At 38.5% G+C, this 14,420-nt stretch overlaps 1 protein-coding gene across 2 annotated transcripts in view; it reads right to left on the bottom strand.

The window, feature by feature from the left end:
• Positions 1–14,420, bottom strand: part of prdm16 (PR domain containing 16) — a 288,115-nt gene that overhangs the window by 9,851 nt on the left and 263,844 nt on the right. Inside the window, exons 6-14 of one of the 2 annotated variants that reach the window (XM_028452700.1) lie at positions 11,176–11,377; positions 10,019–10,184; positions 9,694–9,847; positions 6,671–8,303; positions 6,463–6,550; positions 3,479–3,651; positions 3,323–3,400; positions 2,411–2,580; positions 1,386–1,557 (exon numbers count right to left, since the gene is read on the bottom strand). In XM_028452700.1, the coding sequence (XP_028308501.1) occupies positions 1,386–1,557; positions 2,411–2,580; positions 3,323–3,400; positions 3,479–3,651; positions 6,463–6,550; positions 6,671–8,303; positions 9,694–9,847; positions 10,019–10,184; positions 11,176–11,377 (2,836 nt within the window). The remainder of the gene's footprint in view (positions 1–1,385; positions 1,558–2,410; positions 2,581–3,322; positions 3,401–3,478; positions 3,652–6,462; positions 6,551–6,670; positions 8,304–9,693; positions 9,848–10,018; positions 10,185–11,175; positions 11,378–14,420) is intronic. The other variant, XM_028452701.1, reaches the window with a different exon arrangement.

The raw sequence follows: 14,420 nt of genomic DNA, 5'->3' as shown, positions 1-14,420 counted from the left end.
TCATATTGAGATTGCTGCATGAGACACTATTACTAAACTCAAGTTGTTGACTGAGATGGTCACTCACTCAGCAAATTCATTTTCCGATATAGTGCGCATGCTCATAATTGATCTCAGTACGAGGTAAACTCAGTCCGTGACACCGGAACAGACTCATACTGCCAAATATACGATTGCATGCACATCAATGCAAAGCACTTGAATGCGCTATATAAAATCCAATGCTTTATTATTGTAAATAAATCATTTATTTTAATGAAAGCGGTCCTGACTGAACAGAGAGTTATTGTGTGTGTTTTTATGTGTGTGTTCTCACCCTCTGACCCACATTTTGCCACGGACTTTAAATCGCGACCCACATTTTTTTTTTTTTTTTAGAATTCAAACAACCAAATTTAGTTTTTCAAAAATAACTGTTAAAAACACACATATATAATCTTTTTAAAAACATGAATCTACATTTTTTCCTGTGCTACATGCATTTCACAGCATGCCTGTCAAAAGAAAAGTTTCTTTCAAAATAAAAGACAAGCTGTCTGCGACTCACTTTTGGGTCCCAAACCACCAGTTGAGAATCACTGCTCTAAGATAGCTCCCCTGAGAGCCTGAGGGAATGTTTTTTTGGATCCAAATCCACTTTCTTAGATGGAAAAAAAATATTTAAAAAGTACTGAATCATCAAAATTGATCAGAAACCTCTTCAATATTGTCTGTTAAAATTTGTTCAATGGTTAAAACATGGTTTAATTTTAAATTGTGTGTACTTGCACTCCAGTCGCGACCGTAGCAGTACTTAATAACGTCATATATGCTTTATTTTCTAATGCAACAATGACATTGTATTTCTTTCACTGTGTTGTTGTTTTTTTACGTTCACCTATTTTTAAAGATTTTAAGTAATTTCCCATTGGGATTATGTAAGTATTTCTAATTTTTCTGATTCTGAAAGCTTTCTTTTTTGTGTGAAAATCTCTCTTTTCTTTAAATCCTATCAAAAATAAATACCTTTGTTAAACAAAAAAATTCCATTATATTATTTAATTTTATTATTTCTTATTGATATTCTTAAATGTATTTTTATTATGTGAATTAGTTGTGTTAGCATAATGCATCTCACTTCTGGTTGTTGTGTCTCTATATGATGTAAATATTGCCTGATTTGGTTGCGTACGTGTAATTATATTTAAAGTAGTATTTGTTGCAATTCCAAAAACGACCAATAGGGGGCATTCTGCCCAGAATGCTCATTTTCACACAGCATTAGCAGCCTTGTTCTTGTTAAATGTTACTTTCTCTGCACATATAGTATAGAGTTTGTGTGATGGATCAACTGTAATCACTGAAGATAAAAACCTGAACATAGATTTCTCTTTTTTTTGCCTTACTTCTTATCCATGGAGCTGGAGGCCTGGTTCATCTCACTGTTGGAAATGAAGTTACGGATTTCTGAGAAGTACGAATCCTCCTTCTCATCTAAAAGTGCATGATTGTCTGGCTCTGAGTTTGGCGAGGAGATGGTGGTTCCTAAGTTGGAAAGCATCCCGGACTGTTGGCTCACTGTGGAGTGGGAAGAGCATGCACACGTGGACACACACAAACACACACATGAAAACACACACAAACATGAAGTCAGATTTTAGATATACACACAGGGGGCTCTAAAGTTTTATTTATTACAATCACTCAAATGCTATGCAGCATGTTGCATGCATTTTCCCATTTAGTCACTTTTTTTATTTATTTTTTTGGCTCAATAATACAGAAGTGTATACAATTATGGCTTTCTATCTCATAATTATGACTTGTCGTTGTGATTTTATTGTTCATAGTTGCGGAAATGGGCTTCCATAGAAGCGTATTGCATTCAATTGAGAAAAAATAATCAGGTTTTTCTGAATAATATATTTTTTTGGTTTGTTTTTTGGGCTATTTTTTTCACATTTTTTGGACACATTTTTTTTCTTCTGTTTTTTAGGAGTAATTTCTTTCCTCTTTCCATGCTAATTTCTTTTCAGTTTCCAAGTCAATTCTTTTGTTTTGTTTTTTGGACAAATATTTTTCTTTTTTTCGTGCAACTTTTTTTAACTGAAAAACAGAGAAAAAAAAATAAAATACTGTAAAAAACAGAAAATACTACAGAAAAAACTACAAAAAAACAGGACAAAATTCCTAAAAAAAAGGAAAAAATTACTCAGAAAAACAGGAAAAAAATTACTCTCAAAAACGGAAATAAAATACTCAGAAAAACAGGAATAAAGTAGTCCTAAAAACAGAAAAAAATTGCAGAAAAAACAAACCAAAAAAAAATCTTATCCAGGAAAAACTGTTATTTTTTTATTATTTTTTTTTTTCAATGAATGCAATACGCTTCCGTACAACAAAGATTCAATCTTTGTTTGAAAAAACTGACCAGGAATGTTCTCGTGCTCGTGCTTCTTGAGGTGGCGGTCTAGGTTGGTCTGCTGGCCAAAGCAGCGGTTGCACAGGTGACACTTGAAGGGCTTCTCCTTGTTGTGGATGTTTCGAACGTGGCGTTGCAGATTAGATGAGATGCTGAATGAGCGGTCACAGTATTTACACCTGCCAAAGACAACACACATTAATGTAAATCTAGACCAAATACCAAAAAAAAAAAAACTATTCTTGTGCCACTTTTTATTCGTCTTTAATTATCCATGTTCAATTACAACTCAATTATGATTACAGTGACGGCCATTTCTTTCAAACACAATCAAAATTCCAATTTTTATGTTTCCCCTGAAAGTCAATTACAATTACGTTCTCAATTACTAAACCTTTACCCGTAAAATATAACATCTCTTATGATGTCTTACAGTAAATCAGCTGTAAAATACACAAAAAAATATTATCTATCATCTAATTTCTTTTTCATCTTTTTGGTACCTTCTTCTTTATCCATGAATATATTGGTATAAATATTTTTTGTATCAGTATAGATTTCAATTATTTAAAAAGAAATTTAAAAAGATCCTCAAGAGAAATGACAGTCAGCGTGACAACTTAATAAGAAAGATATTTTAATAATTATTAACTACATACGTGTAAGCCATAGCACTGTAACGTTTGATCAAATTGTAACTGACATTTTTTTAAAATAGAATTTTCATGCCTATTACAATTAGAAAGACATTATCTGAACTCAATTACAATTCAGCTACGGTTACAACAGCAACATATATTTCCAATTAAAATTTCAATTCTAATCATGTCCGAATCAATTACACAATTACAATTATGTTTGACCCAAACCCTGCTCCTTGTCAACTTTAAATTTAAATAATATTAATATTAAAAAAAGTACCTGTAGGGTTGCTCTCCTGTGTGTGTCCGCAAATGTCTTGTGAGGTTTGCCGAGCGAGGGAATATTTTCCCACAGTATCTGGAGGAAAAGGACAGCGGTGAAGTGAAGGATTACAGTTACAAACTCATATATAAAGTGCAGTTGTTGTGAACTGACCTGCAGGAGTAGCGTTCCTTGCCCTTACGGAGGATGGCGTCGGAGAGGGAAGGTGGTGGTGAGCGGAAGTTGAACAGTGGATGGGCTGAATGGTGCAGGGAATTGGGTGGTGCGTCCAATTTTAGAGCGCCAAAGCTTTCCAGCTTTTCGGTCATGTTCTCCATCGCAGACATCTAGAAAACATGTCACATTTAAACATGTTAAAACTTTATAAACCCTCCTATTATCAAATTGACCCCATTGAATGTTTATGATTCAAAAAATAGTAGTTAACTTTTTTACTTTTGCTTCATATTTCATATCCAAATCAAACCAAAAAAAAACAAGAAAAACCATAAACAAAAAAAACAAAAAACTATAAATAAAAACCTCTTAAATTCTTCAAGCCAGGATACCAAAAGAGGAGTTATGAGTGAAACATTATAGTGAATAACTCCAAATACGTTACAAAAAAGGAGATAAAAATAAGTAAAAAAATATGTTTATGAGAGTCACCAACATTAATTCTGTGAGAGTCATAAATGTGGACCCCAAATCAAAAAAAATAGTTGGATGAAAAATTTTCAAGATACACTAACTCTAAAACTGAAAGTTTGACCTGATGGTGGCGCTGTAGGAAATGTCATATGATCGCCACAATCAATAGGGTTCATACTCCTGTGGTCATTAATGTTGTCAGTAAATTTGAGAAGATTTTGTTTAAAACTATTCAAGATACATTTATTCTAATTCAAAAGTTTGGCCTGATGGTGGCGCTAGAGAACAGGCCAAGGTTTCATTATCAAGGGCTTATTTATGTAGAAACAAATAAACAAAGTGCCTGACACATAAAACTTGGTCAACAATTTTCTGAAAATCATTTTCTGGAGGCAAATATCCCTGTGGTCCAATACATTAGTAATATTTGAGGATAATAGGAGGGTTATATTTAGGAGCAGGGATGGGCCACAAAAATGCGAGGGCCACATTATCAAAGTTAATGCCAGTATTAAGAATATAAGAACAACCAATCGGAGCATTAACTTCTTCTAGAAATGTTGTGTATTTTACAATTCATTATATGTGTTTTTATTATTTCTTGTGTGTTATGTTTGCATTTTGTTTATTGTCAGTCTGTGAATTTTTGGATTTGTTCAGTATTTTTTTTTCTGTCATTTTGTGTAATTGTTAGCATTGTGTATTTCTTTCGTGTCATTTTGTATGCGTTGTTGTTTTGTGTGTCCTTTTTTGTGTATTATGAGTCTTTTTTGTGCATTTTTGAAATCTTTTGAATTTTTGTTGGCATTCTGTGAATTTTGCTGTAATTTTGTGTGTTTTTGGAGTTATTTTGTGTATTAAATTGGGCTTCATATTACTTCCAATTTCTTGAATTACAATTTTTGGGTGGATTTGACTTGGGAGCAGAACAGAATTAGAACGCTGTGGCCCCTGGGCGGACACTTGCCCATGTCTGGTAAAGAGAGTGTCTAAACAAGCTAAAATAAAGACACAATGTAAAGAAATGAGTGAGGGGGAGAAACATTGAGTGAAAGCTGCACATCAGAGCCTTATTTGTACTGCGGGCGAGTCACTTTCTTAACCTATAGCACATTGACAAATGCTTGAGGACCACTGCTTCCACAGAAGTGCCCGGCAACCCCCTCACACTTCAACTAGAGCTTTATTCTCCACCTTTTTCAGCCAAAGCTGCTGCTATAGGCATACACAGGGGCCAAATGAGGCATTCAAGGGTCCTGATTGCGAGCAGTACAATATAGTTTGTGATACCCCCAACCGATAGCCGCTTCCCTTCCCTAGAAGCTTGTGTACAAAGGCAGTAGGTTCTGTGGGAGTCTGTTTGCCAAAAACAGCTTACATCCTTCCTTTCCTGGTGAATACAAGACGGGAGAGAGACAGACACCGACACTCCGTCTCAATGTGTTTATTCACAGTCTGAGAACAGGCTGTAGGGGGAGCGGAGTGGTTCTGTCATGAGACTGAATTAAGGCGAGCATTGTGTTCTGATCACTGGAGGATGACGACTGGGACATTCTGATATGAGACATTTTTACGAGGGAGCCTGAGAAAACATTTCATCTCAGGACGCTGGGATCATTTCGGAGATGTTGCAAAAACAATTCAGAGGACTACATTGTTATTATAATACATTTGAATCTTCTCAAGTGGCTCAAAGATAAAGGGCATGGGGTGAATATGAATGCGTCTGTTCGCATACAGACCAGATGTGTGAATTAACAAAGTTACAATTGATAGAGGACATAGATTTCCAGGTCAGATTAAACTGTTTCCCAAAGGAGAGCCCCCCATTCTCCTGGATACAAACACAGGATGTCCTTGATGGACACGGCGCTATTATCTAGCCAGCCAGCCACAGAGAGAAAAAGAAGTGGAGGGGGTCAAGTTATTAGCTGCCCTGTGAGCTCCGACGACTTAAAACAATGCCACAGCTAATATCAGCGAGGCCACAACATGTGCAGAAGATTGTCACTATTCAAATGGCTATTATTCTCCCTTTTATTATTACTATCATTCCCTGTAATCAAGGATTTGTAGAGGTGGGAGAGGCCTGGGGACAGTTCAACAATGTGAATAATTTTCAAAGGGTCTGCGATAACAGACTCTGTGTCTTCTGAAAAAAGGAAGAAGAGACGAGGTGCACAGGCGCCATTCAATAAACAAAGGAAGAAATCATACAAAACCCTTGAGAAAATAACATCAACACTGTGGAATGATGGCGCATTGGGCCCGATCAATTCAGCAACAGCGTGGGAGGCAGCGGCGGGTTATTTTCTCATCACTGAAAATATCAGTCAATGCCAACTGGGAATAATCAGCTCCACATGCACCACCTTAAGATGAATTCTACAGGTTGGTCGTAACATTTAAGTTTTCCAGTGCTGACAACATTTCATGTTTTTACTTCAGATTACACTAAGTGCTTTCCTTGGCTTAAAAACGAGTGTGTGTTTGGTCTGTAAGTCTACCTGTGGATGGAACAGTGGTGGCGAGGGTCGGAGGAATTTTTCCTTTAGAGCTCCTACAGGGTCCAGTAACTTCCTCTTTTCCACCCTGCTGGACCAACAACAAGGCAAAGGGTTACGTACCATCAAAAAACCTCCCACTCCATGCTTTGGAGATTAAGAGATGACATGTTTAGGGGTATTAATGTCGGTCTAATCGGGGCTGAAATACCTGTATATGGGGTCCATGAAGAAGGCTGAGGGCTTGGCATAGTGCAGGGGAGGTGGCTGGTGCGGCTGCGCCTGTGGCTGGTGGTGCTGAGCGATGGACGACTGGTGCAATGACTGGGGATGTTGGTGTGGGAACCCAGATTGGGTTTCATCCTTAATGGAGATACCTTTACCGACACTGTAGAGGTGGTTTTTTCTGTTATGCGCCTCAGTGGGCACACCATTATGACCACCCCGGCTCCGGGTGCCAATACTGAGGTCCAATGGCTGTTCTTCACTGCTAGATATTGCTAAAGATCCACTACTGCTCCTGGTACTACCATTGGGGTTTGAAGGGTTTATGGGGGTGGGAGGAGCTAACTTGGCCTCCTTGGATTTCGTCGTGAGGTCAAATGGTGACTCTACCGTGGAAGCAGGAGCTGCCGGGGAACTAGACACCATCTTGTGAAGCTGTTCCCGAGGAGACTTGGGCTCAGCCTTAAAGAACATGCTTGGATTGAGAGTGCCTCGATCAGCACTGAAAGGATAGAGGGAGTTGTGGAAGTTGGGCAGAAATTGGAAGGGGAACATGGAATGGTAAGGCAGTGGACCCATCTTCTTCTCCTGGTGAAGGCCGATCAAACCTGGGCCGAAATATTTCTCAGCAATAGATGCAATGGCTTTGATGGAGTCAGTGGTGGCTGCATTAGCATTTGTGCTAGTGGGCGGGAGTGCTTGTTCATCAGGTGGGGGGAAGAAGGAGTGCTGGGACGATGTAGAAGAAAGAAACGGACGATCAATGGAGAGGTTTCCTGAACCAGACATAGCTGATATCAACGCACTGTTCGTGTCTTCTAACGTGTGGGTTGCTTGACTTGATACAGTGTCAGATAGCTTCCGTCTTTTACCAATTCGCTCGCGTTCACTCTCTCCTTCGCTCTCCAGGTCAGAACCATCACCCGAAGCAGTACCAGTAGTGGTGTCCAAATCAGTCCCACTTGTAGTATTAACATCTTCAAGGTCACTACCGTCAGACATGTCTGTTATTTTCGGCTTTGTTTTGGACAAATCCAATTTGTTTTCTTTTTCTTTGTCTTCTGGCAGATTTAAACTGTTAACTCCATTACTGTTTGTGGAGCTGATCAGGGACAAGGTGGGGGCATCTAGGGGGCTTCGAGGCAGTTTTACTTCCTGACTGCTGCCACTTAGTGGGCTTTTTATCAACGGACTTGCCGGTAATAAAGGTGCTCGCGGATACAGTGATGGAGGGAAAATACCTGGGAAACCATGTGGGAGGGAGGGGAAGCCATGGGGTCCAGGAGCGAATGGCAAGCCAGCATGAGGATGAGGACGGGATGGAAAGTAGTCAGTAAATCCCAAACCTGACGCGTTCAGACCTTGAAGGTGGGGGTGGTGGGACTTTGCTTTAGCCATGATAGGGCTGGAGCTCATGGGGATGCCAGGGTTAAACATCCCCACGGGGGAGCCGTAATGGTTTTTACCCTCGCAGAAGCGTCGATGCTTGTTGAGGGAGGAGGTAGTGCTGAATAACTGGCCACAGTCTTTACACTTGATCTGGGTGCGGCAGTCAGCGTGCATGCGCTTGTGGCGGCAGAGGTTAGAGAACTGTGTGTAGGACTTGTGGCACACCTCACCTGGGGGAGCAAAAAGACGCAGCCCATCAGGGCCTGGTTAAACCCATTTTAACCCTGTCTCGAACTCTGAATACCAAATTAATAGTATCCATGGTAAAAAGAAAAAAAAGACAAATAGAATCTTTGAATAAAAATATTGTGGTTTAAAATGTACCTTTTGTGTACAAAAAAAGGCAATAAATTGCACAACACAAGACAGGAAACTATTGATAAAACTAATTCAAAACAACATTTAAAACTTTATCACACAGCCTTAGTAATGTTTGAAAGAAGTCTTACTCTCAATACGACTATGATACATTTTGCATTTCGACAAGGTAAAACATTCTGCAGTGCTATAATAGCCCGGCAGATATGTCAAAAAGATGTTCACTTCTGGAAGAAAATGTGAAAATTTGTTCATGGCGGTTTTTGAGTATGCCGAATGCATATTTAATGGGATCCACGAAGCAAACCAATGGTTCCCACTGAAAAACAAAAAATCCAAGATGGCCACCAGATGGCCAAATAACTGAAACATATGGTATGTTCATTTACATATTAATTCAATATCTACATCAAAAGTTTGAGTTTAATCATTGTACATGTTGTCAAGTGCTGCAAAATAAACACATCATCAGATTAATGCTTATGCATGCATGCACCGGGGTCATAATGGTTGTAATCTTCCTGAGAAATAAATGAAGATAGATACAGTATGTTAATACATGTTTAAAATCAAATAATTCATCCTTTAAAAGACATCTTAGCACTTTGAGATTTGGTATCAAATGTAAAGTGCAGTACAAATAAAATGTATTATTATTATTATTATTATTATTATTATTATTACACAGTTGTGGCTGCAAATAAATCACAATTTCACCCTTTCCATGTGTAATGTGTTGTGGTGGCCATCTTATATCTTGCTCTGAATGCAATTTACAGTATTTTAAGATATTTCATAACATTCCTTGTGCCCAAAAACCTACATTTTGCAACAAAAATCATGTTTCTATGTCTAACAGAACCAAAGTTATGGTAAAATTGAAATTTGCAATAAGGATGGTGGCCATCTTGGATCTTGCTCTGAGCACAATTTACGGTATTTAAGATATATTATTGAATTCCTTGACCCTGAAAACCGATAATTTGCAACTAAGATCATGCTTCTATGTCAAATAAAACCAAAGTTATGACAGAATATCCAAATTGGCAATATGGATGGTGGCCATCTTGGATTCCTTGATTTTGAGTGGGAACCATTGGTTTGCTGGCGTGAATCCCATTAAAAATTAATTCAGCAGCATACTGAAAACCCCCCATTTACAAATGTTCATGCTTTCTTCCAGGAGTGAACATCTTAGCCAAAAAAAAGAGGCAGATTGTGATCTTAAACGTTCCGACTCACAGATAAAGGGTTTGACACTGCTGTGGATGTGCTTGTGCTGCTTGAGGCCTGACGAGGTGGCAAAGGTTTTGCCACATTCAGGACAAGTGTGAGCACGAGCTCCAACGTGCTGGGAGCGGATGTGTCGCTGAAGGTTGCTGGGATCTGTGAACACCTGGAATGTAAAGTAGGTGAATGGAATTACAAAACATACCCAACACTTTAAAATGATACATAATCCATGTGAAATATCCTCTTTTTAATGTGACTTATACAGTAATGCAGTAATACACAAATACCAACAACGTACAATACTTAAAGCCTGTGTGTCCAGTGCACAACTTACGTGCCGGGTATGCTGTACCTTATCACAGTTTTCACACTCAAAGCGTTTGCCACTGTCATGTGACATCTGGTGACGGATGAGATTGGACTTCCAGTTGAAGGCTTTGGGACACTGGTCACACTTATACTCCCGCTCTTCTGTATGAACTATCATATGTTGGCCAAGACTAGATAAAGAAAACAAAAGCAGAACATAATTAATGCAAACATACAAAATACATTATAATACTTTAAATCGCTGAGCTGCATTAGTTGATTTGGTAACACTGACATTAATCTGTCATCATTATGAAGAAGGTGTCATGAAAGCTGTCATTAAGTATTGTTTGTTACCCTAACCCTAACTCTTCGTTACCCTAACCCCTAACTCCTAAAGACTCAAACATACTCGGACGGACCTCACGCACAACAGACTCTGTGCGAACTGTCCGCTTTCCTCAGAGCTTACGACCCGCAGTCGTTGCCATTAAAATCCTACATGTCCCATGATTCTCTGTAGTCTTCGTTCTCCTAGGAGGTGTTTTAAAGGTGTTGCCACTGTCGTAGCCAAGAACAGAAGTATCTTTCCCGCTGGAAATCCAACCAACGGTTTAGAACAGTTTACGACTCATTTTAACAGCTCAAAAACAATGAAAAAACTGAACGGAAAAGTTAAATGGCGTCTCGGCTTTCCTTCTTGACGTAACTGCTATTCACAAAGAAAGCTACGCAAGATCTGCGGCTGTCAATCATTGTCATGCATGACAAAAAATCCCATTTTTCAACCTCAAATAACTTATTTAGAACACACTTCACAGTAAAATTAGAATTTGAACACAGTATAGGGTGATAATAACTAATGATCAAAGCAGAGTTTAGGTTTAGGAAAAAAATTGTGTGACAAGTATTTTAACTTTACAGTTTGACCCACATCCCATCTGTTATCATTGAGGAGGCGGGGTTTATGACCTATACTGCAGCCAGTCAGCAGGGGGAGCTCTAAATAACAAAGCCTACCTAACATTAACCTTACCATAACCCATTACATCCCTCCACCTAACCTAAAAAATGCCAACGTAGCTCCAAAGGTGCCATAATTTAGCAAACAGCCTTCATGACACCTTATTCATGCTAATGATATAAAATGTCTGTTGATTTTTCATAGTTGGATTTGTGTACCTGTACTCATTTGGGAAAATCTTTTCACAGTCTTTACACTCGTGGACGGGCTCGTCGCTGTCCTCACGTTCTTGTTTAAAGTCTTCTCTCAATGTGTCAAAGATAGAACCCGAACTCGAGCATGAATACTTCTGATGCCGCCGCAGCTCAATGGCGGAGGAGAAGAGCTCGTCACAGTCTTCACAGCGGTACATCTGCTCGTCTGCAAACAAACAAACAAATAAATAACCGTAAGGTAAGTCAATGAATTGTTAATACGCAATTTAGGAATGACGTAGTTTTAAATCTTATCAGAGTGTATCAAATGTAAGTTTGCGAAATTCTCATTTGATCTCTTATTAATTTAGAATCAGAATCAGAATTAGTTTTTTTAAACAATAGAAGGTGGATGGTGCAAAAAAAACAAGAACAAACCAGAAACAGTATAATAATAATAATAATAATAATAATAATAATAATAATAATAATAATAATAATAATAATAATAATAATAATAAATAATAAATACACATGATGAATATTAAGATCTCCATATGAGTCATCCATTAACAAACTCACACCAAACACAGACTTTTAACGCTAGCTATCACTGACACAGATACCTGAAAAACAACTGTTTTTAGTCAAGATACATCAAATTAAGCTTAAACTAAACATATGTTTAACAGAATAACAGATGATTTATTTTTAAATACATCACATATCAAGTTTTAGTAATACTGAATCTTAAAAGAAAGGGACCAGAAAACGAGTCACTGTCTCATTTTGCTGGGTCAGAATAAGGAGGCATTATTTGGTTTACAGTGTAATTGGCAGTGATGATTTAATTAGGAGAAAATGTCATTGTTACAGTTTGTGAAATTTCACTTTTCGTTTAAGATATATTTGTTTCTTGGATTCAAATTGTGGCCTGTTTTGTGTTTTTAAGCAGCACTTTTTTTTTTTTTTTGGCTTGTTTGAATCTAAATATATTCAATTGAGTGTAAAAACCCTGAATTATTGGATGTTGTAAAAACTAGTGTTTGCAAAAATAAAAGAGGCCTGTGTCCACTTCAACAACAAGTATAGCGCACGTTGAGCAAAATGAAAACAGAGAAACTGTGCTCCCACCATTACAGCTTAACCGGTTTGGCTTGACAAACAGTAAAACCAACCATTCACCAATTGACTGCCACATAAAATGAAAATCAATTAGCAGCCATTTGTAGCCTTCATTAGCGTAGTTAATTACTTGTTAAAGCGAGTGGTTGCTTAAGACAGGAGATGTAATGGCACACAGGGGAAAACAATAGGGGCTGGTCGTTACATGTTGATAACCTTAACAATACTTTTCACCACCAAGGTCAAACACATAAAAAGCCAAGCTGCGCTTTCAATAGAGAGTTCCTGAGTCGGATGCCAAGTTCAACAGATCTGGAGAAAGCTCAGAGGACTATATTTCAGCGTGGAAACCTGTGCTGTGTGTAGTAAAGCAGGGGACGGTGGCGCCAACCGCACACTGTCGTCTTAGCCTCGAGTCAAGAAGTCAATGCCTGAATCGAGTGAGTCCCACGAGCGAGTGGAGGCAGGTATGGTAACAGGTGGCCAAAAATGGTCCAAAAGTGGCAAAAAAGTGGCAAGAAAAAAGTGAAAAGTGACTAAAATGAGCCAAAAGCAGTCAAGTGTGGCCAAAAAATGGGCAAATAAAGAGGATCCAGGTGGTGTGTAATGGCAAAGGGTAGCTTTAGTGAGAGAAATATGGCAAACAATAGTGAAAAAGGGCAAAAATGTGCAACAAAAAGAAGCTAAATGTAGGGAAAAAAGGAAAGAACTGGTATTTATTGGGCAAAGAAAGACAAAAATGTGATAAAAGTGTTGAAATAAATTTGCAAAAATGGACAAAAAATAGGAAAAAAGAGGTATTTATAGGCAAAATGAAGCTAAAACCTGAAAAAAAAGTGTCAGAACTTTTGAAAAGATGCAAAAATGGGAAAAAATTAAGTTGTAAAATGGCCAAAGGAAATAGGTAAAAAGGAGTTGAGAAGTTTCCACCTTTTAAGGTTTTCTAGGGGAATAATAATTAAAATTAATTAAGTGACTTAATAACGGCTTCTACATGAGGACATTTGATGATAACGTAGTGGACTGATCTGGATAGAAATTGCCATGGCTGATTTTTTTTCCCAGTCCACCCCTGCCCACACCCCCCATTCCTCCCCCACCCAAGGTTGCTGCTGGACACCCTCTGCACACCCGTTTATCAATCCAAGCCGCACTAAACGACTTACAGTGCTTGGCTCACCTTCTTTATACAGCATGTGAGCATTTATCCAGCTGGAACTTCTTGGAGACATTAAAAGAGTATTAGTAGAACATCAGCGTGTTCAACCTTGGGGAGAAGAGGATAATTGACCTTTTGGTCAATGGGCCATAACGATTAGCTCAGATTCTATAGCTCCCTTTGACACCGGTGTGTTCATGCAGATCACTCGGTTATGATTTTTTGGACTGAGGCCTGAAATCATTAGCTTTCAAAATCTACAAAATCTCTAAATAAAGATCTGGTGAAATCAATCCCAAAAAGAATATGTTGAAGGAAATAACGATTATAAGTGGTTTGGAAATCCAGGTGCGTACGCATCAGCATGCCTGGGATGGTTCTACACAGGGTGGATTTGTAGGGCAGTGCAGGGGTGGTGGTGGGGTTATAAAGTGGAGACTAATAGCTCTCTGGGAGACGAAGGGAGGCACAATTATGTGCAGTTTAGCAGCTAATCTAGGAGCATGGGTGAGGTCTCAGGGGACTCCTCAAGTCTTCTACTTCGAATTCCTTTTCCGATAAGCCAGACGCACAAGAGAACAGAGTCGACGGCTGCTGTATTGCTGCTGTTCAGCAAATGCTGTCCTTTATTCACACAGAAAAGTCCATTAACTGACACGATTGTGCTTAAAAAATCAGCTTGATTTGAGGTGTTGGAGCTCCCGCGTTTAGAATTCTTAAGATATTCAACTCAGCAACCAAACCAACTGTTTGTAAGCTTCCATCCATCTTTTTCTTGAGTCCTCCTACAACAATATTCCTTTTTTCAATAATCAGCAACAGTTTCTGCCTCTCGTTGCCTTTTTCAAACACTCTCAATCACGCAGAACATTTCATGAACATCATGTTCTTCATCCACCATTTTATAACAGATGACACGTAACAGTAATCATATTTTTTCATCCAATCGTGGCTCCAGAGGAACTTGAAGAACACCAAAACAATG

The sequence above is a fragment of the Gouania willdenowi genome, chromosome 7, assembly GCF_900634775.1.
Source record: "Gouania willdenowi chromosome 7, fGouWil2.1, whole genome shotgun sequence".
In the NCBI taxonomy this organism is placed as follows: domain Eukaryota; kingdom Metazoa; phylum Chordata; class Actinopteri; order Blenniiformes; family Gobiesocidae; genus Gouania; species Gouania willdenowi.
The sequence above is the reverse complement of the archived record's forward strand: the minus strand, read 5'-3'. Positions and strand labels throughout refer to the sequence as shown.